At 46.0% G+C, this 26,018-nt stretch overlaps 1 protein-coding gene across 10 annotated transcripts in view; it reads right to left on the bottom strand.

Annotated features, from left to right (window-relative positions):
* Vwa3a (von Willebrand factor A domain containing 3A) overlaps positions 1 to 24,478 on the bottom strand; it is a 68,216-nt gene extending 43,738 nt beyond the window's left edge. For 3 of the 10 annotated variants that reach the window (XM_030242510.1, XM_030242511.1, XM_030242512.1), the window contains exons 1-5: positions 24,268 to 24,477; positions 21,679 to 21,780; positions 9,151 to 9,274; positions 2,833 to 2,957; positions 2,651 to 2,728 (exon numbers count right to left, since the gene is read on the bottom strand). In XM_030242510.1, coding sequence (XP_030098370.1) covers positions 2,651 to 2,728; positions 2,833 to 2,957; positions 9,151 to 9,274; positions 21,679 to 21,698 — 347 coding nt within the window. In that variant the 5' untranslated portion in view covers positions 21,699 to 21,780; positions 24,268 to 24,477. Of the gene's footprint in view, positions 1 to 2,650; positions 2,729 to 2,832; positions 2,958 to 5,807; positions 5,923 to 9,150; positions 9,275 to 21,678; positions 21,781 to 21,865; positions 22,456 to 24,267 lie in introns of those variants that run through there. The other 7 variants (XM_011241753.3, XM_030242509.1, XR_378236.4 and 4 more) reach the window with 6 other exon arrangements.
* Between the last annotated feature and the right edge of the window lie 1,540 nt (positions 24,479 to 26,018).

Below are 26,018 nucleotides of genomic sequence, written 5' to 3'. Positions count from 1 at the left end.
TTGTTTTTTAACTTAAAAAAGAATTATTTTGTGTGTTTATGTATGTTAGGGGAGGATGAAGGAGACAAAGAGGAAGTGGAAGAGTGTGTGTGTGTGTGTATGTGTGTGTGTGGTCACATATGTGCATGCATGTGTTCAGGTGCAAATGTGTAAGTAGGAGGTTTTTCACCACCTTCTGGAGTTCAGGAACTCACCCCAGGTCCTCAGGCCTGTGTGCCAGCCTTTACTCATGGGGCCATCTCACCAGCTCAGCCTTAGACTCTCTATCTTTCTGCCTCAGCCTCCCTATTCTGGAATTAGAGGCAGGAGCTCCCTGGTTGGATGAATTTTTAAGTTTTAAGGCCTGTGGAGACTATAAGACAAATGGAACAAGACAAAGCTAAGATATGTGTTTGCCAAGACACCAGGCCAAGAAGCAGGGGCTGTGTGGGGACCAGGGGTTGGCTGCAGTTTTCCTGTGAAGCAAGACTGGGTGCTGATGGCCTTTTGTGAGCTGTTGGGGTACAGGCAGTGTTCTCATGAGGAAGGTGGGGGGCTCCCTCCTCTCACTCAGTGCTGAGTACTTTTTAAAAATGTATTTATTTTGTGCATTTGAGCCTTTTGCCTGGATGTATTTAGTCCATGTGTATGCCTGGTGGCTGTGGAAGTTGGAAGTGGAAGATGGTATCAGATTTCCTGGAAGTGGGGTTCTGAGATTGCTGAGAATCAAACTCAGGTCCTCTGCAAGAGCAGCAAGTGCTCTTAGCCACTGAGTCATCTCTCTAGTCCCTCAGATATTATGAGTCTTTACAGAAGAAATTGTCCCAATACTCCTGGGGACTGACCACAGCTGTTCTTGGATTGATTAACAAACACATTAGTTTCTAAAAAAAAGTAGAGAACTGTATTGACCTCTGGAGCCTATAGAAAAGCAAGCACTCCTGTGACGGGTGAACACCAGCAGGTGACAGGTGCTCATTGGAAGTTTTCAGTCACTTGAATCTTCACTGAGAGCAGCTGGGAGAGAGGAGTGCGGAAGCCAGAGGTTGGTGGGTATAAATTCATGAGACGAGAGTAACAGGGGAGTCACGATGGAGACATGAATTTGAATATAGGACTGACCCTCACACTGAGACACACTTGTGTTTGAGACCTTGCTTTAAAGGCCTTTTATGGACTGTGAGACTTTTGGTAGGTGTAGGATTCTCTCAGAGCCTGAAGTTTCATCATCTTCCACGTAAAGATAATCACAGCACCTTGTCCAAGTCAATTTGCCAAATGACTTAAGCAGATTCGACTATTCCATAAAGATGTTGGATTTGCACCTTTCTTTGGCAGAATGGTGACTGGGGTACATTACCTGTGCTCCAGGGTGTGGCCCACACTCATGCACATATAGATAGAACTTCCTGGACTTAGTGATGTATCAAAAGGAAGAGAAGGAGGGGCTGACAATAACTATGGCATGAGGTTGGGAGGTGGTGTTTGGGTGAAGGATCTGGGAGGAGATGAAGGGTAGATAGGACCATATTTAATTGAATACATGTATTAAACTCTCAAAGAACAAATAAAAACAAAATGTTGAATTTATAATTCAAAACAACAGAGCCATATATTATTGAACTCTAACATGTGTGCAGGGGCACATACTGTACTCCAAAAACTCAGAAAACTGAGGCAGGAGAATCTCAAGTTTAAGGCCAGTCTGAGCTGCACTGACCCTGTCACAAACAAACTTAGAACTAACTAAATATCAAGGAATTATTTAGAACATTCTGACCCTATATTCTGACTTTCTATAAAATTTATATTTAAAGCATTTTGATATATCCCACTAATCAGTTACTGTATGAATGATAGTTGAGCAACCACCTTTTGGTTAACTGGTTTGACTTTTGGTAATTAGTTGGAGAACAATACAATGTTCTGGACAGTTGTTAAGGAGGAAATAAGATCTTGTATGCAGCCCTTACCGAGTTTCTGGCACATTAATAAATGTTATTACCATCATTACCTTTTGGAAAACCTTAGGCAACAGTAATTATAGCTCAGACATTACTACAGCTGGGATAGACTCTTAAAGACCATCCTGTCTGCTGATAATTGGAATGTGTTTGTGAGTGAGTGAGTGAGTGAGTGAGTGAGTGAGTGTGTGTGTGTGTGTGTGTGTGTGTGTGTGTGTGTTTTCCAAGTGTGTGCACAGGATCCAGGTTCAATTCCCAGCACCTACAAGGTAGCTTACAATCATCTGTAACTCCAGTTCCAGAGGATCCAACATCCTCTTCTGGACTTTGTGGATACAAGGTACGTACTATGTGCACTAACATACAGGCAAGACACTCATACATATAAGACAAAAACAATTGGTTTGGGAGTTGGGCACATGCCTTACACACATCTGCAAGGGTGACAAAGCCTGACAAAGCTCTCAGTCATTAACCAGCTAACGAAGCTGGAAAATTGGAGACATTCATTGGAGAGCACCAAGGGTTTCAAAGGCTGAGAGATGCCAGTCTAGTCCAACGTTTTCATTTGAGAAAAGGGCAGACTAGAGGTAGATGAGACAAGCCTTAGGTCCCATGGAAATGCTGGTTGGTACCAGTCATGTGCAGGCTATGAAATGAGATGAAGGCCTCAAACTCTGGAGTCCTGGGGGTTCTGGGAAACTTACTCAGAAAGCCTTGACTTGAAGTGGTGGATGGTCTGGGTGGTGAAATGCACTTTGGGCACAGCATTGTTACAATCCTCCCTGAAAGAGTAAAGTTTGATTTGGGGTTTTTCAGGCTCAGGGCTGGATGTGCCACCACAGCCTTGGGGAGCTTGGGAGGAAGGGTGGAAGCACTTTAGACTTACAGCTCAACTGTGCCCTGGCTTATCAAGTCAGCCAAGGTGAGCTTCTCGAACTTTAAACTGTGCATTGCAAGCCAGTCTTCAGAGTCTTCCAGAGCCGACGTCTGGGTCTCACGTCCCTGCAGCTGCTACAAGGCAGAAACCAGAGTCAGACAGGAAACAGCAGGAAGACGGGACAAGGAGGAGGATGCTCTTGGTTCCCGTCACCAGATATCCAAGGGTTGTGAACTCTGAGAGACCCAATCCCAAGGTACTCTAAAAGTTCTCCTTGCTAACTGGGCACAGAGGTACCCACCACTTGGTATCCCAGGCACTTGGGAGGCTGATCAAAGCCAGCCTTAGTTACAGAGCAAAAGCCCTGTCTCAAAATACCAACACCAGCTAGGTATGGTAGCACATGCCTTTAGCCCCAGCATTCAGGAGGCAGAGACAGGCTGATCTACATAAGTTCAAGGCCAGCCTGTTCTACAGAGCAAGTTCCAAGATGACCAAAGCTACACAGAGAAACCCTGTCTTGAAAAAACAATCCAAACCCAATTCAAACCAACCAACCAACCAACCAACCAACCAACCAACCAACTAAACAAACAAACAAAAAAACCCCACCCATACCAATACCAACATCACAACAGCCATAACAAATCGAATCCCCTTGCTGAGAGCGCTGAACATGAATATGAGGTTGGTTGCCCTGGTGACACCACCCTTATATCAGGCCCCAAATGTGGCTCACATATTCAAGGGCAGCTCACTTTGTGAGGGATTAGACAGAGATACAATGACCAAACGGCACAATAGTAGAATCACAACTTGTGCAAAAATTGGCCCAGCCTGGCTGGGATTTGGTCAATGACTTTTAGTTTCTCATGGTTTTTTGGTTCTTGTTTGTTTGTTTGTTTTTTGCCTCTGCTTCCTACCCAGGACCATCTGGAGAGAATCAAGTATATCTCCCAAACCAATCACAGGAGATACCTTCTTCTGTTGAGTCTTTCTCCACCTGCTGAGAGCTTACCGTCAGAGGTATTGGGAGGCCCTTTCTTCCATATGAATTGTTCTATATTCCAGCCTGTTGTTGAGTCTATCGCAAACACAAGTCATAGGGGCTGCTCCCTTGTGGTGAGCAAGGTCTGGATAAATTCCTGGTTGCTTCTCAGCGGGATGATCTTGCTAATTTCCAAAACTGTATGCTCTAGATCTTTTCAGGTGTGTTCTGTCCCTTAGCGTTCCAAGAGACCTCAACAAACACTAACTGGTCAAGCAGAGACTAGGGCATTCTAGCTCCACCCGGGGCCCAGAACCAGAGCAGTGGGTGGGTGGGTATATAGGGGAATACGTCCTTATTTACCACAGGACTGAGCCATCAAATATGTGATGATACCTTGTGCTTAGTGACATCTGTGTCACTCAGTACTCTCAGCTCAGGCTATGTGCGCAGACCTGGTAGTGGAGCAGAAGAAACTCTACCTCAAGCACTTAGCACTGGTGATGCTTTCCAGAGCTAGCCTTGGATAGCCTTGACTTCAGACTGAGCCAGCCTTCCCTTGTTGATCTCTTCTAGGGTATTTCTGAGTCATTGCTTTGAACCGGTCCCATCCTGGGTGCTCCGGCTATGATGCAAGTAAAAATACTCTTGTCCTCTCACAGCTTGTGTTCTAGTGTGGATAGATGGACAGGGAAATGAAGTCAATATGCAGGAGAGTGTCAGAAAGGAACGCTCTTAAGAAGAAAGCAGGATGAAAAGTGGCTGGAAAATGGCAAGGGTGGTTTTGGGAGGCCGCCTAGCTGAGAGGCAGTCAGAGAAGGCCTCTGAGCCAGGCAACTGAGGGCTAAGAAGGAGCCAGCCCTGCCCACAGCAAGGGAGGCCATGCCAGGTGGCGCCAGGGAGGTGTGGAGAGGCGGGATATGTGAAGAGGGAAAGGGCAACATGAGCTGGAATGGAGTTGCGGTGGTTTGAGTGAGATTGGCCCCCTGGGCTCATACATTTGAATACTTGGTCCTCAGTTGGTGAAGGAACTGCTTGGGAAGGATTCGGAGGTGTGACCTTGTTGGAGGAGGTGGGTCACTGAGGATGAACTTGGAGGTTTCACACGTCCACAATATCCTAGCTGACTCTCTCTGTGTCACGTGGTGTTTGTTGTCTCTGGATGTAAGCTCTTAGCTACTGCTCCAGCACCATGCCTGCCTGCCTGCTGTCATATTACCTACCATGAGGGTCATGAACGAACTCTCTAAAACTGTGAGCAAGCCCACAGTTAACCACTTTCTTTATAAGTTACCTTGGTCCTGGTGCTTTTTAATGAAGACAGTAGTAAGTTAGAAGTGGTGTTATAAAAGTACAGACTGCACACGTATAAGCTGCACAAGTGTGTAGAGCAGGGTTAGGCAAGAGCCTCTTGTGCAATGCCTGCTGCTGTCTGTGTGCTACAGAAGAGCCTTGAATATAGATGGAGTTGGACCATTTACTTCACTTAACCTCAGGTAAAAGGCTGAGAAGTGGTTGTCTACTGAGGGTTTGGAATCCAGCTCAGGACCACTGTGAGACACATAGACACACAGACACAGACACACACACATGTACACACACACTCAGATATAGATACATCACACACACACATATCACACACACACTATACACAGATACAGATACACACACACCACAGAGAGATAGACATACACACATACCACGTACAATACTCAGATACAGCTACACCATACACACTCCACACACAGATACAGATACACACATATATACACTCCACACACAGATACAGATAGATACATACTCACACTCCACACACAGATTCAGATAGACACACACACACTATACACACACACACACAGACACACACTGTACACACAGACACACACACACACTGTACACATACATACACACACTCTACACACACACACACTCTACACACACACACACACACACACAGTAGCATCTGATGACTATGGAAATGGCCTGTCAAGCTTACCCTTGACACCCTTGGTGGCCCATCGTTGGACTTGGGTATATCAGGGTTTTCACTGTTGTGGGCAAGTGGGCTGACTGAAGGCACAAAGCTGTCTACTGCAGTGGGATGAGCCACTCTGCAGAGGACAGAAGACACGGGATGAAAAGGCCGGAAGAGTGCACACGTGGGCCTGTCTGTGCCTCAGCTTTCTTGCAGGCACTTCACTCTCCTTAACTAACTGTGTGAGGGGCAGGTGATGCTAGGATGTGACCTGCAGCACCTACAGTTCTCAACAATGCTTTCGGTTTTCCCTCGATTTGGTTATAAGCAGAGCTGTCACAAAACAAAGGCCTTGAAAACAAAGGCTGCTAGGGCTCCTGTACTGGTGTTGCTCACCTCACATTCCTTGCCCAGGACCAGATTTCAGGAAGAATATGTGTCAGGATATGTGAACTGTCTGATTTCAGGAAGAAATTAGCACTTGCTCAGGATATGTGAACACACACTCCTAATTACTGCAAACACTAACACAGTGCCTAGGCTATGCCGAGCACTTTCTATATAGTAGTTCTGTAACCCCATGAGACCGACACTTTTCTGCCGAGGAAGCTGAGGATTAAGTGATTTGGCCAAGATCGCACAGCTAATGGACCGCGATGGAGCTGGGATTCATCGAAAAAGCTCTGTCAAGTCAAGCTTGTAACCAAACACTACACTGATTTTCTGAATGAGCACGAACCGTAGTTCTCGGCACAAGAGACTGTCTCATTAAATGACTTAATGCTGTGACTACCTGTCCCGCCTTTGAGAGGCTTGCTGCCAGGCACCAGTCTTTTTCTTTCTTTCTTTCTTTCTTTCTTTCTTTCTTTCTTTCTTTCTTTCTTTCTTTCTTTCTTTCTTTCTTTCTTTCTTTCTTCCTTCCTTCCTTCCTTCCTTCCTTCCTTCCTTCTTCTTTCTTTCTTTCTTTCTTTCTTTCTTTCTTTCTTTCTTTCTTTCTTTCTTTCTTTCTTTCTTTCTTTTCTTTTCTTTTCTTTCTTTTTTTTTTTTTTTGGTTTTTCGAAAGAGGGTTTCTCTGTGTAGCCCTGGCTGTCCAGGCACCAGTCTTAACCACCCGCTTCAGGAAACAAGGCTCTGCATCCTGTGGCCACTAGGTGGCGCTGCCCTCTTCCAGGATACTGTGTGCGCAACACTAATCACGCACCCTTTTTCCATTTTGCACTTGAAATAGTGTGTCATGTTTCAGCCTGTGGCTTTTGCCCTGCAGATATCTGAGAGAGTCCATTTCTACACACATCACCTTTGACACTGAGGGCCCTCCTGCTCTTCTGCAAAAGTGGGCATTTAAAATTTTTAAGTTATATATATATATATATATATATATATATATACATATATATATATATATATATATATAACTTAAAAATGTGTGTGTGTATGTGTGTGTGTGTGTGTATATATATATATACACACACACACATATATATACACACACATATATATATACATATATATGTATATGTATATATGTGTGTGTATATATATACAAATATACATACATATATAAATTTTATTAAGAGGTTTTCATACAGTATAAAATATATATTATATGTGTATAATATTTATATATATTGTATGGAAATTATGTATATATATATATGTGTGTGTGTGTGTGTTGTTTATATACACACACATATAAACATATACTTTTCTAGACAGGGCTTTTTTGTGTAGCCCTGGCTGTCCTGGAACTCACTATGTAGACCAAGATAGCCTTGAACTCACACAGTGCTCTGAATGTCAAAGTGAAGAAATTCAATGAAGCGCGGGTAAACGGCAGGAGTAACTATGACTCTCTTAAGGTAGCCAAATGCCTTGTCATCTAATTAGTGACGCGCATGAATGGATGAACGAGATTCTCACTGTCCCTACCTACTACCCAGCGAAACCACAGCCAAGGGAACGGGCTTGGCGGAATCAGCAGGGAAAGAAGACCCTGTTGAGCTTGACTCTAGTCTGGCACAGTCTACCTGCCTCTTACTCCTGAGTGCTGGCATTAAAGGCATGTACCAATATGTCTAGCCCATACAATATATTTTTATCATGTTTTTCTCCAACTCCTCCCAGATCCCTCAGCCCCCGACCTTATGCTCTTTTTCTCTCTCCCCTGAAATACTCCTAGAGAAAACTGATCTTCTTTCTGCTTGTGGGTACCAACAGTGAGTAGCTTCTTCATTGGGGTGGGGGCCCTGGGTCTGTAAAGCAGACACTTTACATGGACAACCCTGACTGCTCAGCGCAGGGAAGTCAAAACCCTCTTACTGCTCTGGGAGGAGAAGCACGAGGCTTGTCTGTAACTGATAAAGCTGGGTCAGGCCCTTCCCATACCTGCGAAGTCAGCTGGTCTGAGATGCAATCAGATGAACAAAGACCCGAGTCACTGGGCGTCACTGTGCATCACTGGACACCACTGGCAGCTGACCCCACTGAATGCCTTCTTCTATCTGTATTTCCTCTTTATTTTTTATATTTAGACAGGGTCTTCTGTGTCCCAGGCTGGCCTCACAGTAGCAGAGAGCTGAGGCTGGCCTTGAACTCCTGATTCTCTTGCCTCTACCTCCAGAATGCTGAGATTACTAGGTCTGTGCCTCCAGGCCTGGTTTCCTTGTTTCAGTCTAGTTAAATCTGCTCTCCCATAAATGCCTAAACTTGAGAGAAGGAAAAGTTGACTGGTTTTCCTGGCTGTTTCATTGATGGTGTTATAAGGCTGGATATCCTTTGACTGATATGGAATTTATATTATAGTGTGGGTTTCTGGTGGGTGGTGGCCAGCTACCTTCCACTTACAACTTGTAGGGATGATAGCTTCCATGGTAGAGAGAATTCAAGAGTTGTCCATGATCTTAGGTAGAGGGTCATTTGTACACGGAATGAATCTGAAACCACAGTGTGGGTTTTTTGTTTTTTTTTTTCCCCTTTTATTTTAAAAGTTAAGCCTTCTGCCCTGGCCCTCCTGTTCCCACAACACTTCCTAAAGTCGACTTCTGGACCTAGGTTTTAGGGACTTCTATAGGAAAAATCTCTGGAAAGAGAGCTTTAGAATCAAATCTTTATACTCTAGGCTTTGATAATGAAACCAGGAGCCTCATATGATCCTAAAGGGGTAATGATGCTCCCAGAGGCTGAAGGATTAACTGTATAGCCAAGACAGAAACTCCTCGTTCATTTCTAAATCTAGGGGGCTACAGAGGGGACCTTGATCATATTCCCAGTGCTGGGTCCTCTAGAAGAAAGAGTTCCGCACATTCCCCGTTCCCTGCTATGGTTTGTAAGTGTCCCTGGTGAACTAAAGCAGTGTGGTTGTTACCAGTAAGTCCTGGGTCTGGTTAACATGTGTAACCAGCAATCCATCCTGTGAGGTTTGGGCGAGGTCATTCATGGTCTTCTTGTTCTCTTGCTTCTGCGGATCTCTGTCAGTGTTTCTGTCCATGCTACAAAACAAAGTGATTTGTTCAGTGCCCAGCCCATGTCGCCTCTCCACCATGAGTGTCTCTCTTTTCCCCTCTCCCCTCCTCTCCCCTCCCCCTCTCCGTCCCCTTTGGGTTCCTAATGGGAATCAGAAACCTTTTTTTTTAGTTCTCTGTGGAAACAGAAAGGATTCCTACAGAGTTCTGATAAAATGGTGGTTTGTGAGATTTTTTTTTGTTGTTTTTGTTTTTCTCTTACAGTTTAGGTAGATCTCAAAAGCCCCACTCTGTGTAAGATGTTGCAACGACCATTTATCAGCTCCCTCTTCAAGGCTCACCACCCTCAATTCTCATGAGCAAATTCTTACTGCTATTTTCATTTGGGAAGCCAGATTTAGCAGGGATTTTCCAGAAATGAATCACCCTGACCGTGGGAAGATATGGCTCCTTTGAGTTGTCATCATGTAACTACCTAAGCCTTCCTCTCCTGACCGGTGCAAGAACACAGATGCGATGGACAGACAGCACTTCTCCGGGTTGGTTCAGCTCAGCTTGAGTGCACTGGACAGTCACCAGGCACCCGCTGCTGTAAGGCTCCGTGCTCCACAAGGGTGAGGCAGTCAATGAGAAGAGCAAGCACTCCTTTGGCACTTTTCTTCTAAGACAGGGCCTCTATGTAGCCCTGACTATTCTAGAATGTGCTATAGAGCAGGCTGGCCTCAAGAAAAAAAAAATCACAGATCTACATCTGTTTCCTGAATGCTGGGATTAAAGCTGCCATGGCCAGCTAGTCTTGGTACTTCTGGTATGTGGGTAAGCAGGTCTGTTGGTCTGTTGTGGGACTGCCATGTGTTCTGTAGGGTGCTCAACAGCATTTCTGTCCTCTACCAGTCAGTTGACAATCCCAAGTGCCCTAGGCATGCCCCTTGGTGGTTACAATTGTCCACAGTTGTAAGGGGAACTTAGCCAAGCCACAATGCTAGCACATGCACCAGGCCAGCCTGCACTGCTAACATTTCTTCTCTGAGCCAATCTAGAATCTGCCAACATGGCTAGAGACCACTGATGCTGGATCAGGTGATGGAGTGAGCCAATGAGAAAGAGACAACACCAGATCTGGCTACTTGAAAGCCAATGAGGTGCAGGGAAGGGTTATAAAAGTTTGCCTAGTTCTAGCAATAAATGAGTCTGCCTTTGCCACTTGCTTGACTCCTGAAGTCTGTGCCTTCTTATCCCCACCCCAAGGGTCTTGGTCAGGGTTGCAAGCAACACCCAGTTGGGAGTCACTGAGGTGGATATTGCCTTTGGATTTTCAGAGTTTCTACTCATTAAAAGTAAAGATTTATTTTATTTTGTGTGTATGAGTGTTTTGCTTGCATATATGCAGTGAATTGCTTGCATGCCTGGTGCCCACTGAGGCCTGGATCCCTGGAACTAGCATCCTGGATGACTGCAGGCTGTCACATGGGTGCTGGAAACTGAACCCAGGTTCTCTGCAAGAGCAATAAGCATACTTGAGCTTTGAGCCATCTCTCCAGCCCTAGAGAGTCTATTCTTTTATTTTCTTTTTCTTTTGGTTTTTCAAGACATGGTTTCTCTGTGTAGTCCTGGCTGTCCTGGAACTCACTCTGTAGACCAGGCTGGCCTTGGTCTCAGAAATCCACCTGCCTCTGCCTCCCAAGTGCTGGGATTAAAGGCATGCGCCACCACTGCCCAGCATGACCTTCTATTCTTGATGAGGAAAGTTATATTAAAAAAATCAGTAGTGGGCTGATGGGATAGTCTAGTGGGTCAGGGTACTTGCCATCACATCTGACAACCTGAGACTCATTTCCAGAACCTACTCTGGAGGAAATAACAGACTCCTAAAAGTTGTCCTCTGACCTCCACATGCACATGCATTCGTGTATATATAATGCATGTGTATGCACACACACAAATATTAAAAAATAGTTACAGGGAGGGAGGTCAGTAAAGAAGGGGGAGGAGGGACACACCACACCAGGCTCCTAACACTGTTTGATAAAGTCTCAAAGAACCACAAGAACCATAGACTAACAAAACCCCTGTACCAGGTGTGAGAAACCTCCTATTGAGTGGTGGTTACGGTGGTGTCCAAGTTACTCCACAAACGATACAGACCATTGACACGGCCCTTGGCTGCCTTTCAGGGGGTGAGGCTGAGCCTTTAGTACTAAAGACACAACAGACTTAGGATACAACACTCAAATGATTCAAGCTTCATCTGACCTGAAAGCCTCTTTCCAGCAACCTAGCTTCCATGTTTCCAAAAATACTACGCAAGCTGCCATGGGAGGGAAGCAATTAAACACTCCTACTCAGTTACACATTGAACTGTGACAATGACCAGCATGGAAATATATCCTTAACAGTACAATAAATAGCACTCATGTGTCAGTGACAACCAATAGCTGTCTAATTGGACTAATGGCCCGCTCAACAAGAGGGATTATCAGGCCTGGTACTGGAAACCTAGCTAGCTTGCCGGGGCTAGTGAGGTAGTGGATCTTAAAAAAGAATATACTACTCCCATATATACTAGCAATATCCTTTACTAGACCAGTATAATCCCTTACTATGTTCTAAATCTTATCCTTATACCCACAGATAAATGTAGCTACTATCCTTATCAAAGAAGCTTGCCTTTACAGCAGGTGGAAACCACCACAGAAAACAACTGCATACAGTGCGGAGAAGAACTAACCACGGGGCTCCCAGCCCCAGTGGTTACATCTCCACCACAGCTCCCTGAATATTGTGGAAGAGGTGGTGGAAAGATTATAAGAGATAAAATACCAGGAAGTCTGCCGTGAAAGTCTCTCCTAAAAATGGCTGCAGAAACAAGTGCAGAACAATCGCCGTGGCAATGGACGTTTAACTCGGAGGAGGGAGAATTCTCAGAGGAACTACGCCTAAAGAACTATAGGCAACTAATGAGTCCCTGAAGACCGAGAATTAGCCTCTCCCAGGAATGAGCCTCCTTACTGGCTGGCCATTGTATGAGTTAGCCCTGAAACCACAACAAAAACAAACGTAGCCAGTTGTAGTTATGTGTTTGTGTGTGTGTGTGTGTGTGCACATGTGTGCATGCACACATATCAATCATAATAAAAGAAAAAGAGGGCATCAACTTAATTGGGGCATGGGAAGGGTTGGAGGGATGGTAGCTGGGAGGGGCCAGAGGGACAAAGGGGGAGGGGAAAGTGATATACTTCTATTTCCATTAAAAAATATTTTTAAAAAATCAAGTTACAAACTAGCAAATGCTGTAAACAGCAAGCCATCAAGAATAAGATTATATTTGAATAGGAGAGGAGTCTAGAGGGGTGCCTTTTGAACTCAAACCTTCTTGAAGCATGACAAGGAAGCCATGCTAAGATTGTGGAGAGCTCCAGTAGGCGGGGGGAACTGCAAGATTCTGCATGGAAAGAGCTCAGCCTACACAGGGATGAAACACAAGACTCCTGGGACAGATTAGGAATTTCAAGATGGAGAATGGGGAAAAACCCAGAGGAAGCTATGTTCTCTGCAAGAGTTGTGTCTATGCTCAAAAAGTGAATCCCTAGTGTGTGCAGACAGCAGCTTCCTGAGTCAGTAGCTGTGCTGGATAGTTTTATGTCAACTTGACACAAGGTAAAGTCATTTGAGAGGAGGAACCTCAAGTAAGAAAATGCCTCCAGAAGACCAGGCTGTAAGGCAAGGCTGTAGGACATTTTCTTAGTGATTGATGGGGGAGTGTCCAAGCTCATTATGGGTGGTGCTCATCCCTGGTCTGGTGGTCCTGGGTTCTATAAGAAAGCAAGCTATGCAAGCCATGTGGAGCAAGTCAGTAAGCAGCATTTACCCATGGCCTCTGTATCAGGTCCTGCCATGAGGTTCCTAGCCTGCTTAAGTTCCTGTCCCTGAATTCCTTTGATGATGAACTGGGATGTGGATGTGTAAGCAGAATAAGTCCTTTCCTCCACAAGTTGCTTTAATCATGGTGTTTCTTCACAGCAATAGAAATCCTGATGAAGGCAATAGTCACAGGTACCTACAGCTGAGCAATCAGATCCTTCCTTGGGGAATTTTTACTTCTGTGTGAAGGGCCTATAGCACATACACTTAGACCTGAAAGATATGTGTAGGAAACTGGGTAGAAGGCTAGTCCCTCCCTGGTTTCCTTGGAGTCATTCTCTGAGCATCTTCACTGCTTGCCTGCCTCTTCCCAGGCTCATGTTTCTGTGTGCCTCCTAAGTGATGTTCTCTGAAGCTCGGTGGTGCACACCACCCATGGTATAGGATTTCTACTGCTGTGATACGATACAATGACCAAAAGCAACTTGGAGGAAGAAAGGGTTAATTTCGTCTTACAACTCTCAGATCATAATCCACCGCTGAGGAATGCCATGGCAGGCATTCAAGGCAGGAACATGGAAGTAGAAACTAAACCAGAAGCCATGGAGGAACATGGTTATTGGCTTGCTTCCCATGGCTTGCTCAGCCTGGTTTCTCACACTATCCAGAACTGCCTGCCTACGAGTGGTACCATTCCTGGTGGGCTGGGCTCTCTTAAATCCATCATCAATCAAGAAAATGCACCAAAGACTTGTCCTAGGTAGATCTTCTAGGGGTATTTTCTCAATTTAAAGCCCTTTTTTCCAGGTGTCCCCAGTTTGTGTCATGTTGATGTAAAGCTATCCAGGATAACCGTCTCTTGTCTCCCCCTTCCTGGGCAATCTAACACACACTCAGTGTTTGAACGACTGTCCACCCTCAATGGCTCTCACTTGTATATCAAGAACCAAGACATCTATCCCATTATGACTCCAGATTTTGGTCTTCTGAACTGACGATCCACCAGCTCCTTTTCCAGCTCCCATCTCTCATCCCCAAGCTACTTCCTTGTTAAGAGACTTTCCAGGGTTGATTGGGCTGATCAGAACTTTGTGATTGTGGAGAGTTTAAATGGTTGAGATTTAAAATCGAATTATTTGGGGCAATGAAGTGGAAACTTGAGGGTACTTTGGGAAGTCGGTTGGATGGTGTTTTGCTGGGGCAAACACATGAAGGAATGTTTCGTTAAAGTGGACACAGGTGTGAAAGGCTAAGTCCGACTCATGAAGGAATGAGTCTTCACTGAAGCAGACACAGGAGAGAGGACGTTCTGCTAAATCAAGCATGTGAAAGGACATGTGATTACGGATTCTTTGCTAACAAACACACATGTATTGGTCTGCCTTACATTGTGTACAGAGTTGCATTTGTCAAGATTCCATGGACAGAACTGCACCAAAAACCTGCTGATGGAGTCCTGCAGTTTGTTTCTGAGGAGACTTGGGCTGATTGGGTGCCCGTGGTGAGGCAAGACCCACACTGAGGCAAGACACATGGAGAACATGTGATGTCTGGAGGGTGTAAATAGGACTCCACAGAGTGATGGAAACAAAGCTTGGCTTGCTGGTACAGCTAGCTGGGCAATGCTTGTGGGTCCCATGTCTTGGCTGATCTTCACTTCCCTGAGAGAGGCACAGCTGAGAACTTCTCCTGTTGGTCCCTCCTGGTGACTTGAGCCAAGGCTGAGGGCCTGGCTGTCTCTGCTAGGTTGTGTCACTGTTGCTAACCCGACTCTACCAAACTGGACTGCTGGTGTATCCGTGATGTGTTTATGAGTGGATAGAGCTGCTGCTGCTGCGAACCTGTGAACTGAACTGCCGATTTCCAGACAACACAGATGGGAGCTGCTCCAAGGTACCTTTCTAGACAAGTTCACGTCCCCATACCCTTTATTTTCCACTATTTCTTGTGGGTGATGGACTAAAAGGGAGGTTGAAGTGTTTAAGAATCATCATTAAAAATAAGGTTTGAAAAAATTAAAGTTACAGGGCGGTCTCCACCCCCCCATGCCCCCACCCCCCCTTGAGACAGGGTTTCTCCAGCATAACCTTGACTATGTTGCAATTTACTCTTCTAGACCAGGCTGGCCTCAAATTCACAGAGATCCATCTGCCTCTACCTCCCATGTGCTGGGATTAAAGGCGTGCGCCACCATTTCTGGCTGTGGGCAGTTTTTAGTTCAATTAATTATCCACCACTGTTTCAGACCTAACATTCTTTCAACTACCCGGGCAAGCGCTTTGATATGTATTAATAGATTCCTAGCTGATGGGCCAGTGTAACTCCATTTTAAGATTAGAAGTCAACTTGTTACAAAGTCAAAATAAGTTCATTCCTGTTTTCTGTAAAAAGTTTTGACCATGTCTTGATTTGCTCCCTGACTGTATCCTGACCTCTACCCTGATAAGATACAATGTTCTGCCAAATAATTTCGAGTTGTTCTGCCAAGTTCCTACGTAACCAAGTGCCTCTGAAAAATCTCCCACTCCTTGTAAACCCCAGCCCTGCAGTTTTGAGGCTATAAAACTCCCACTTCTCCTATCTTGGGGGCTGACCTCTCAAGTCCTACAGTTATGGAGAGGCAGTCTCTGGACTGGCTATATAATATGCACATATCATAAAGCTTGCTTTAAACTTGACTAATTTGGGTAGTGGTCTTTACTCTCCTTCAGTGGGATTAACACTAGCTTCCACGTCATCTGATAATATTTATAGGTTTTCCCCACGTAGTTGTAACCTATCTAACTGGGGCACTGATACCACTGCGTCATGCTTTAACTCAAGACTCTTATTCTTTGATTAAGAAAGTTCACACAACCACTTACAACATGGAATGTAGTACTCAGGACAGACAACCCAAATCCTTGTTGCTGGGCTGTGGTCTCTCATCCTGGCTGAGAACAAGTCCTCTCTCATCCCCTTTCCCTGGGAGAGCTGCATCTTGCTTTCACAGTGCTCCCTGGCACTGGATATTTCTGCTGGGGAATTCAAACTTGCTCCATCTAAGATGAAGGTTCCACATAGGCCTGTCCTCTTTCCCCTGTTCTCTGGCTCGGAGAAGCCACCATTTTTGATCTGTTCTTGATGTTCATTCCTGTTATTGAATCCATCCTCTAATCTAATCAATTTTAGCTCTCCCAAATGTCTCCATCTTCCCTGGGCTCCTTGGCATTTTCTCTTGTTCTCTCCCCCGCCCCCATTTTCATAAGCTTTCAATAGCATATATAAATTACATATAATAATAGGTTTCACTATGACATTTTCACACCTGTATATAATCTTTTTTGTTTGTTTTTTGATACAGGACCTCACTGTGTAGTCCTGGCTGTCATGGTACTCACTAGATAGACTAGGCTGGCTTTGAACTCACAAGGGTCTTGAAGAGGTGAGCCACCACACCTAGTTATATAGTATATTTTGGTGTTTACCTTTCTACTTCTGCTTGACAGTTTCAAGCAGTCTTCCCTGCTCACCAACCCCCTTCTTCTTTCCAATCAGTCCCATCGTGTCTCCACTTTTTGTTTTATTTTTATTTACAATTTTTTTCGGTTTTTCGAGACAGGGTTTCTCTGTGTAGCCCTGGCTGTCCTGGAACTCACTTTGTAGACCAGGCTGGCCTCAAACTCAGAAATCCACCTGCCTCTGCCTCCCGAGTGCTGGGACTAAAGGTGTGCGCCACCACGCCCGGCTCTCCCAGTGACTATTAATTGGATTTGTAGCCTCACGGAGCCTTTGGAGCCTCGTGTCCATTCCATCCCTTGTGACAGTTTTTGAGGGGGACAAGCTTGTGGACATTTGTACAAATAACTACAGCTGCAGAGTTCAGGAGTGCAATGGCCACGTCATGCCTTCAAAAAGTCTCCCACAACCCTTCCCAGTTCCTCCAGCTCTTGTACTCTTTGCCTCCTCTTGTGCCTCTTGCTTTTGAGCCTGAGGTCCTCTGACCTCTCTTGTCAGCTGCAGGGTGGCATCCCTTGGTTTCCTTATCTAATAAATTCTCTGCTGTTCAAAGGCTTTCCTCTGTTTCTAGGGTGGCTCCCTTAAAAGCAACCTTCCAGGTGCCACGTGGTTGGGTTGCTGGCTACCTCTCTCTCTAGAGTTCCCAATTTACCACTGCCCTCCCACCACAGTCATGGGAGGTCCCAGAAAGCTGTACAGCCCCTTTAACCATAGGACCTTCCCCTGTGTACTCTGGGGCGTTCTTCTGTCCCCACATTACTGGTCTTAGGTGGTTCAGCTAAGCCACCACAGCCTCTAGAGAACTCGCCAGCTTTCCTTTCTATCTCAGACTCCTTTTTGTGTGGATTTTCATGTACCTATGCCCCTTCCCTTGGAGAGGTTCACCTTAGCTTGGAATCATAGTCACTAGCATGCTGTTTAAAACCTGGCACTGTTCCCTTTAGACCGTAAGTTGCATGGGAGTGACAGCTGAGAGAGAAGATTGTGTTTGCTATTTGGGAAATTAGTCACGTGACATAGCCCAGGCTGGCCTCCACTGTGCAATTTTTCCTACCACAGCCTTTTGGGTGCTGGGGTCACAGGCGTGTGGCAAAACTGAGGAAAGGAAGGTCAGGAGGTCTTGCTTCTGGGATTTCTATTCATCCCAGGTACTTGTAGAACTCACTAATTACCGGCTTCTGTGTTCTATGGGATACATCATTCATTAAAATTCCTCACAGTAGAGTAAGCAAGCTGGCTCATTAACATTTCTGACACTTGCCTCCCTCCCTCTCTCCTTCCCTTCTCTCTCTCCACACCAAACTGTGGGGCTAGGCACAGGCTGTGAGCAGCTGAGCAGGGTTGTGGCTTCATGGCTTCACTGTGAACTGCGAACTCCGCACTGCCTGCCTTGTGCCCTTCCGCAGCTTGTTGGTTCCTTTTCTGGCCTTTAACTTTTAGTCAGGGGTGGTTTGTTTTGGGAGACACTCCAGGACAAAGTGGTAATGACTTTAAAAATAAAATAAAATCGAACTGGCTCCTCCTCAGTGTGATTCCCTTGGAGACCATTCCTATGGCAAAGACTTGGAAACCCTCTCAGAACACTGGAACCCCAAGCTCTGTAACCCCCAGGGTCTCATTCCCTTTTCCTTGGGGAGCGATTAGCATTTTGCAATGACTAGGTCTAAACTACTGAATTCTGGGGAGACTCTGTGAGCAATTAGATGAGGGCTGACCACATGAAGCTTAACACAAGAGCCCTGGACTTTCGGCTTTTCGGTTGAGAATGAGACGGGAATTGTAATCACCATTCTGCCCACTAACGCCACTGTCAAAAGCCAAGACGACATTGTGAGAATACTTTGCCAAGTGTGACAGAAATGTAGAACACCATAAGTATCCAGTTTGCTCCTCTGTGGCTGTGAAACAAGAACACTGACAGGGAGGAGCAGGGAGGATCGGGGAGGAGTGTGGATGGAGTTGGAACTGTATTCAGATTATATTGTATGAGAACCCAGGGCAAGAACTGAAGCAGAGGCCATGGAGGAACGCTGCTTTCTGGCTTGCTCCCTGGGGCTTGTTCAGCCTGCTTCCTTATACAACCCGTGACCACCTGCCTGGAGGTGACATCAAGCATTAATTAGAAAGTGCTCCACAGGCTTGCCCACAGGTCAATCGGACGGAGGCATTTTCTCAATTGAGGCTTCCTTTTTCCAGGTTACTGGAGCATGAGCTGTACCTTCAAGCATCCCAGGTATCCACCCCATGATCTTTCGCAGTGCCTCTTGGGGAATGGAGTGTGCTGATCCTGGGAGGGGCAGGGATGAAGAAGATATAGCCTTCCCTTTCAGGACTGGGTACCAATGCAGCTTGTCTGTGAGCACCTAACTGCAATAGCACCCCTGTGTGTGGCTGCACTGCCCTCTGTTGCACGGGTCACCTTCTCTCTCCGTGGTTATGGTCTGGCCTCCTTTCTCCCGCTGAAGAGGCTTGAGGGCAAGAACTTTGTAATGTTTCCCAATAGACGGCTGTGCTTGAAAGGATGCGTAGAGCTAGTTATTGCATGAAGGGTAGAGCAGCAGCAAGGACCCTGTGGGGATGAGGCAGAGGGCTCTCACCATTAACCCACAGAGCCTGCTACCCACTGGGTTCCTAGGCCCTTTGCTGTCAACTCGTGTAATATGCCTGTCCCTTGGCTTTAAATCTTTTTTTTTTCCATAAAAATTTTTTTTATTAGATATTTACTTTATTTACATTTCAAATGTCCCCTTTCCTAGTTTCCCCTCTGAAAACCCCCTCCTCCTATCCCCTCTCCTTTCCCCCTGCTCACCAACCCACCTACACTCACTTCCTGGCCTTGATATTCCCCCCTACACTGGGGCATAGAGCCTTCACAGGACCAAGGGCCTCTCTTCCCACTGATGACCAACTAGGCCATTCTCTGCTACATATGTAGCTGGAGCCATGAGTCTCACTCTTTGGTTGGTGATTTAGTCCCTAGGAGATCTGGGGGTACTGGTTAGTTTATATTGTTCCTCCTATGGGGCTGCTAAACCCTTCTCCTTGGGTACTTTCTCTAGCTCCTTCATTGGGGACCCTGTGCTCAGTCCAATGGTAGGCTGTGAGGATCCACCTCTGTATTTGTCAGGCACTGGTGAAGCCTCTCCAGAGACAGCGATAACAGGCTTCTGTCAGTAAGCACTTGTTGGCATCCACAAAACTGTCTGGGTTTGGTGATTGTATATGGGATGGATCCCCAGGTGGGGCAGTCTCTGGATGGTCATTCCTTCAGTCTCTGCTCCACATTTGTCTCTGTAACTCCTTCCATGCGTATTTTGTTCCCCCTTCTAAGAAGGTTTGAAGTATAAACACTTTGGTCCTCCTTCTTCTTGAGTTTCATGTGGTTTGTGAATTGTATCTTGGGTATTGGCTCTAAATTTTATCACAAGGAAAAAGTCTACCAGATACCTTCAGATGCATTCTGGAATTTCAGAATGTGGAGTGCAGTGGAGAATTCCAGAATGTCCCCAAGGACAAACTGAAGTAGATCTTCTATGAGAAAATACTTTTAAACTACGAGGAAGAAACTTTCAAACAATGCCGTCGTCCTTGCTAAGTCTAGTCGTGCTTGCCATTAACCTCAGCAGTTAGGAGGCGGAGGTAGGCAGGTATCTGTGAGCTGAGGCTGCCCTAGTCTATTTGTGAGTTCCAAGGCAGCCAGAGCTACATAGTGAGACCCTGTCCTGGAGGAAAAATGTAAAAAGCTATCCTCATAACTCACGAGACCCTAGGGCCCCTCCGATAGCCTGAAGGGATGCCTGTTCTTTCCGTGGGAGGCCTGGATCGCCCCCAGTCAGTGCCCACCCCTTTCCCTTCCAGTGCAGGCTCTTATCTGAGGGTTCCAGTTAGTCTTGGCTTTTGTTTTCCAACCTCTGTGACCATGCAGGTATGGAGTTCAGCCAAGGGAGCGGGGTACATTGCGGATGCACTGCCCTGGGTGACTGGGGGGGGGTACCATAGGAGAATGAAGGGATCCCATGGGCAGATTAGTGTTTTGATCAAAGCGCATTGTTATGAGAGTTATTGGATAAAAGAAGTCAGCTACCTTCCCAGTTGGTTAACATCTGAATCTAAGAAACTCTCAAATATTTAATTCATGAAAAGCCCATAGGCAATCTAGAGGGCTAACATTTTTTATACTTACTTATGTATTTATTTAGCGTATGTGTGTGTATGTGCGTATATGTGTACCTGCAGGCACACGCCACAATGTACCTGTATTCAAAGGACAGCTTGGAGGAGGTTCTTTCCTTCCACCATGTGGGTCCCAGGAATCAACAAGGTTGTCAGGTTGATGACAAATGCCTTTATTTGCTGAGCAAGCTCATTGACCCAGGGCCTGTTTATTGTTATTGTAGATTTCAAATTTTATTTTTATGTGCATGATTTAATTTTTAAAGAAGATTTATGTACTTAATGTTTGAGCATCTCACCTGCATGTATATATGTATGTGTATCACGTGTGTGCCTGGTGCTGGAGGAGGCCAGAGGAGGGCAGTAGGTCCCTGGAAACTGAGCCTGGGTCCCATGGAGGAGCAGCCGGTGCTCTTACCTGCTGAGCCATCTTCCTAGCGCCTAGGCCTTGTTATCTAACTACAGTTACTCCACTGCTCCTGTGCAGTCCATGTTACCAGAGTGAGCCATCGCTCTTGCATAGAACCCTGCCAAGTTCCTGGTAACTCTGGGACCCAAGAGTTACCAAGGCTCACCATTCTTTCAGAACAACTCCTTGCTTCTCAACCCCACCCGTCACCCGCTCTGCTCCTTGGAAACCTCTACACACACACACACACACACACACACACACACTTCACTAACCATCCTCAAGCTGTGCTTACTTCTACAAACATCCTTAACCCCCTGTCTGCCAAGAAACCCCAGAATCCTACGTGTTACCCCACAGTGGAAACTCTATGGAAGTCCTGCTGTCTCCACACTGTTTCAGATCCTCAGCACCAAGTACAGAAATCTTTCTCTTTTGGCCAATGCTCAACCATTCTCTCTCCCCACTTGCCAACCCTTGTGACACTCACCTCCATCTGCATTTCTTCATTTACATCTCCATCTTTGGGAGAAGGCACAGCAGGACCTCTCTGCTCCAAGCTCCTCCAAACAAACGCTATAGAGCAGCTTGCCTGTGAGATAAGTGTTAGCTGGTCTCCAAGGTAACAGACTGCACCACGCCAGCTTGGGGCAGGGAAAGGCAAAGAGCTTGCTCACCCCAGGGATAAAGGGGCTCCTTGACTGTTGCAAGTCCCTCTGTCAGGTTAATCTGTGTTTCTTTTCCTGATAAAGGCAGGATGTGACCTGCTTTTCTACTTTTAGAACCTCTGGGTCAGCCAGGTCTATGTATGGTTTAGGCCAGTGGAGCCCTGTTGCCTGCTGCCTTCTTGTGGCCGGAATGGAGGAACAATGCAAGGGAAGCCCAAGAGCCTTCCTCTTCAGTTCCCCTGAGGATTGGGAAGCAGCCCTAGGAGATCTGGCAGCACCAGGCCAACGCCCAGCTGGAGTCAGCAGGTCAGTGTCTCCGCAGCCAGGTGCTACAAAGGTCATTCACTCCAGCAGTTCCCAAACCCAGGGACTCAAGAGGACTCACCTGTGTGGTCTGGTCTCATTCAGGAGAGTAGCCCGGGATTGTGCTGCAGTGCAGCAGGACCCTTTAACAATGGCCTCAAGTGATTGTGATGTAACTAGCACTTGGCACACAGTTTCACACTCCTTGGCACCTTTCTACAGACACAGAGATGAGGGGCTCCACCCAGGGTCCCCCAGCTAGCAAGTGGCTAAGCTCTTCTCATTCCAGACACCCTTAAGTTGGTCTTCATTTCCGGAACCTTTTGCTCCGGAAGCTGGAACTCCGGTGACTTGGGGACTTGTCTTTGAGGTGCTCATTCCAGGCCAGATCAAAAACAACCAAACTTCCCAAATAGAAAATGGTAATTGTCAGGCTCTGTGGGTTGCAAATGCCCTGTGCAAATTCAGGGCATGTAGCACTCTTGCCAACACCAACAAGGCGGGCAAGGGGCAGGTCAGAAAGGCTTGAGGGGACGACAGGATGACAGTGCTATGAGATGTGATGTGAATGAAGGTCAGGAGCACATGTGCCCATCTTGAGGGGAATCCTAGGTGGGAGGTCACGGGTACAGAATTTCAAGGCCAGCTTATATTCTGTGAGGCCCTAGATACAAGGGTTGGGTGGGGGTGGAAGCTGGTTAACTTTTTGGCATTGTTTTTTGAAACGTAAGGGTCCCAGAAAGGCATTTCCCCATCTCCCTTGCTTCTGAGATACACAGGGTTTTCGGTGTTTTGTTTTGTTTTCCCTTTTTAACATTTCAAGGGAAGCCTTCTTTCATTGAGCCCACTAAGCACATTCTGGATCCACCTGAGCTACAAGGAAAGCCAGGATGGCTTATGGAGACCACAGGAGAGGGAGAGGAGAAAGCTGTGTGTCAGGCTTGTGATGTGCAGCCACTCCTGCCTCAGCCACCCAAGGGTAGGGACTGCAAGCACACGTCACCACACCCAGCAGCAAACCTTTTGTAGATCTCTAGAGTGTGGCTCTTGTTGAGTATCAAAGCACAACAGGGATGTCTGTTTTCCTTTCCTTTGGTTTTAGTTTTAGTTTTTTGAAACAGGGTTTCTTTGTGTAGTCCTGGCTGTCCTGGAACTCAATCTTGAACTCAGAGTACTGAGATGAAAGGCATGTATGTCTGTCTGCCTGGGTAGGTGTATCTGTTTTCTTACCATTAGTTCTTTGGAGCTGGTAGGGTCTGTTCATCCCTCTCTGGTCACTCTTTTAAAAGCTCTCACCTGGTAACATCATGGGATGTATGTTGGAGGGATTAACTTGTATTTTCCTTTATTGCAAACGGAGCAGGTGCTCCTTGTGAGGTGGAGAAGCAGCATGAAGTCAACTGCGTTTTAAATTCCTGACTAAGAGAGGCTGCCAAAGGACGGGAGGAGGGCAGGGGAGGGATGTGTTTAAAGTCAAGCACAGGGGAGTGTACCGAGCTCCTGTGAATTAAGAGAAACTCAAACTAGCTTAAGGTGGGGGGTGGGGGTGAGGAGGTTTTGGCCAAATGGTCTCCATGCCTGAGCTCTCTTCTGGGATGGCTCAATTCTCAGGTCAAGGCTCCTCAGGTTTGGCAGGGATATCCGGGCCCAGCAGCACCAATTTCTGCCCCCATAACCTAGCAACTGATAGAGCTTTCTTCCCAGGAGCTCCAACCAAGTCCTAAGCTTGGCTCCTTGGTCACACGCTACCATGTTCCCTGAACCAACTACGTGACTGACTGTGGCTGCTGTTTAGCTCTGCAGGCAGGTGGGCTCAGGCACTAAGCCATATGAAGAAAGGGGCAGGTTTTCCAAAGTTTTGCTTTTTGTCTTTGTGTTTTATGCATGCACACATGGGTGTTCAGAGGCTAGAGGAGAGGGTCAGGTGTCTTCGTCTATCATTCTCTACTTTCTTTTAAGTCTAGCAGTCCTCCTGTCCATCCCCCATAGCACCAGAGTTTACAGGCTTGCACAAGAGCACACTTGGTTTGTTTTGTGGGCACTGAGATCTGAACTCAGGTTCCTGTGGTAGCACAACAAGCCAGTTAACCAGAGCCAACCCTTCTCACCTTGATCTTTGCTTTTCTCCAGAAGACAGATATCAAGAAACCAGACTGTGAAAATTAGAAGTAGTAGAGGCCTGCTTCATGCTTGGTAGCAATACCTTGGTGAGATGGTAAGACCTAAAAGGAGATGAGATGGGTCACTGGTACCCATGGGAATTCCTAGCTCACCAGTTTGTCATACCCCACATGTGGGGTGGACACAGGAAGGCCACTGTGACACTCAGCATGAGACACCTGAAGTCCTATTAGCATATGTGTGGACAGAGGACAAATAGATCCTTTATTTGGTTACCTTAGTAACTAATGTTTCCTACCTCCAAGGAAGAAGAATGCGGTTGGTTTTTAAGTGCCCCTGGAGGAAAATGGGGAGCAACTTGTTTGGTGATACCTCCCTGGGGGTTCAAATCTTGAAAACGTGCTAGAAACCAATGGGTGGTGGTCTTAGTTTCACCAATTAGAGATGCCAACCCTGTGTGATTCCATTGAATATGAGTGCAAAGATGAGCCTTGACAAGAAAGAAACTGAGCGATTAAAGACAATTTTCAGTACATTTTCCCATTTTTTCCCTTTGAACAAAGAAGATAATATTCAGCAGGTGCTCTCCGTAAGGAGCAGCTCTTAAATAAGGTCCTTTTGTGATTCTCTGCATTCTGCATCTAGAAACAAACCATGGATTTAGCTTCTAATGCCAGAGCCAATGAAATCATGCAACACGGAGGAGCTAATTTTGTTTCCTTTAGACTGGCCAAGTTGGCAAGGCATTGCTGCAGGAGTCCTACACCTGAAGTCAAGGGAGCTGGGTCTGAAACCCAAACTTAAACCAACTACTACTGCTTCCTGAGAGAGCCTGGGCAGTTTTCAGCCTGGAGAGCCAGCTCTCCTCTTGCACAGGGTTAACGATGACACAGAAAAGCACAGACTGCCTGATTTAATGCTACTTCCTTTCCCTAGACATTCAGAACACCATTATCCACCCACCACACCCTGCAAAAATATGAACTGCCCCAACAGGCTGGTAGGCTGTGAAGTATTGGTATTTGGTAAAGTTGTTTGTAATCTGAGTTTACAGGAGCATTACTTATACGAGCAAAAAAAAAAAAAAAACAAAAAAACAAAAAACAAAAAACCTCAAAAGCGCCCCCCCAACCCTCAAAGGAGAAATAACCTACATAGATAAATGATGTGTGTACCCAGATATTATTTATAAGATGGAGTGCCACTTAAAAAAGTCTTGGCATATATGTGTGTGTACAGAATATCACCTCTTGTTAAACTCACCAACTGTAAAATGCCTGCTGGAATATCCAAGAAATAACAAGGCTCTACTTTTATAATAGTGAATGTGTCTGTGAGAAAGAAAATCCCCTATTTCAGCTGCGGAGCTATGGCCACTGATGGCTGTGGGGGCTGGGTAGCAACTTCCATCCAGTGTGTCTGCTGGTAGGTTGTTCTGTGACGCAGGCAGCAGGACTGATTCCATGGGTTACTAAGAACAATTTACAGTGGAGAAGTGAAGGTGGAAGGGTTGTGGCAGTGTTGGGAGAAAGGAGGAGTGCATAGGATCAAGATATATTGTGACTGTGTCAGAAATTGTCACAGAGTAACTATTTAAAAACAAACTTTCAAAGAAAAAAAGAATACCCAATAAGTTATTAATGTTTCTTGGGAAGGTGGGTTATGAGTGGGCACTTATGTTCAACATTCCTGGGCTTTAAAAGAACGCCTTTTTGTGTGTGTGTGTGTGTGTGTGTGT

This window comes from Mus musculus, chromosome 7 (assembly GCF_000001635.26).
Source record: "Mus musculus strain C57BL/6J chromosome 7, GRCm38.p6 C57BL/6J".
Lineage (NCBI taxonomy): Eukaryota > Metazoa > Chordata > Mammalia > Rodentia > Muridae > Mus > Mus musculus.
This window is presented reverse-complemented; position numbering and strand designations above follow the sequence as displayed.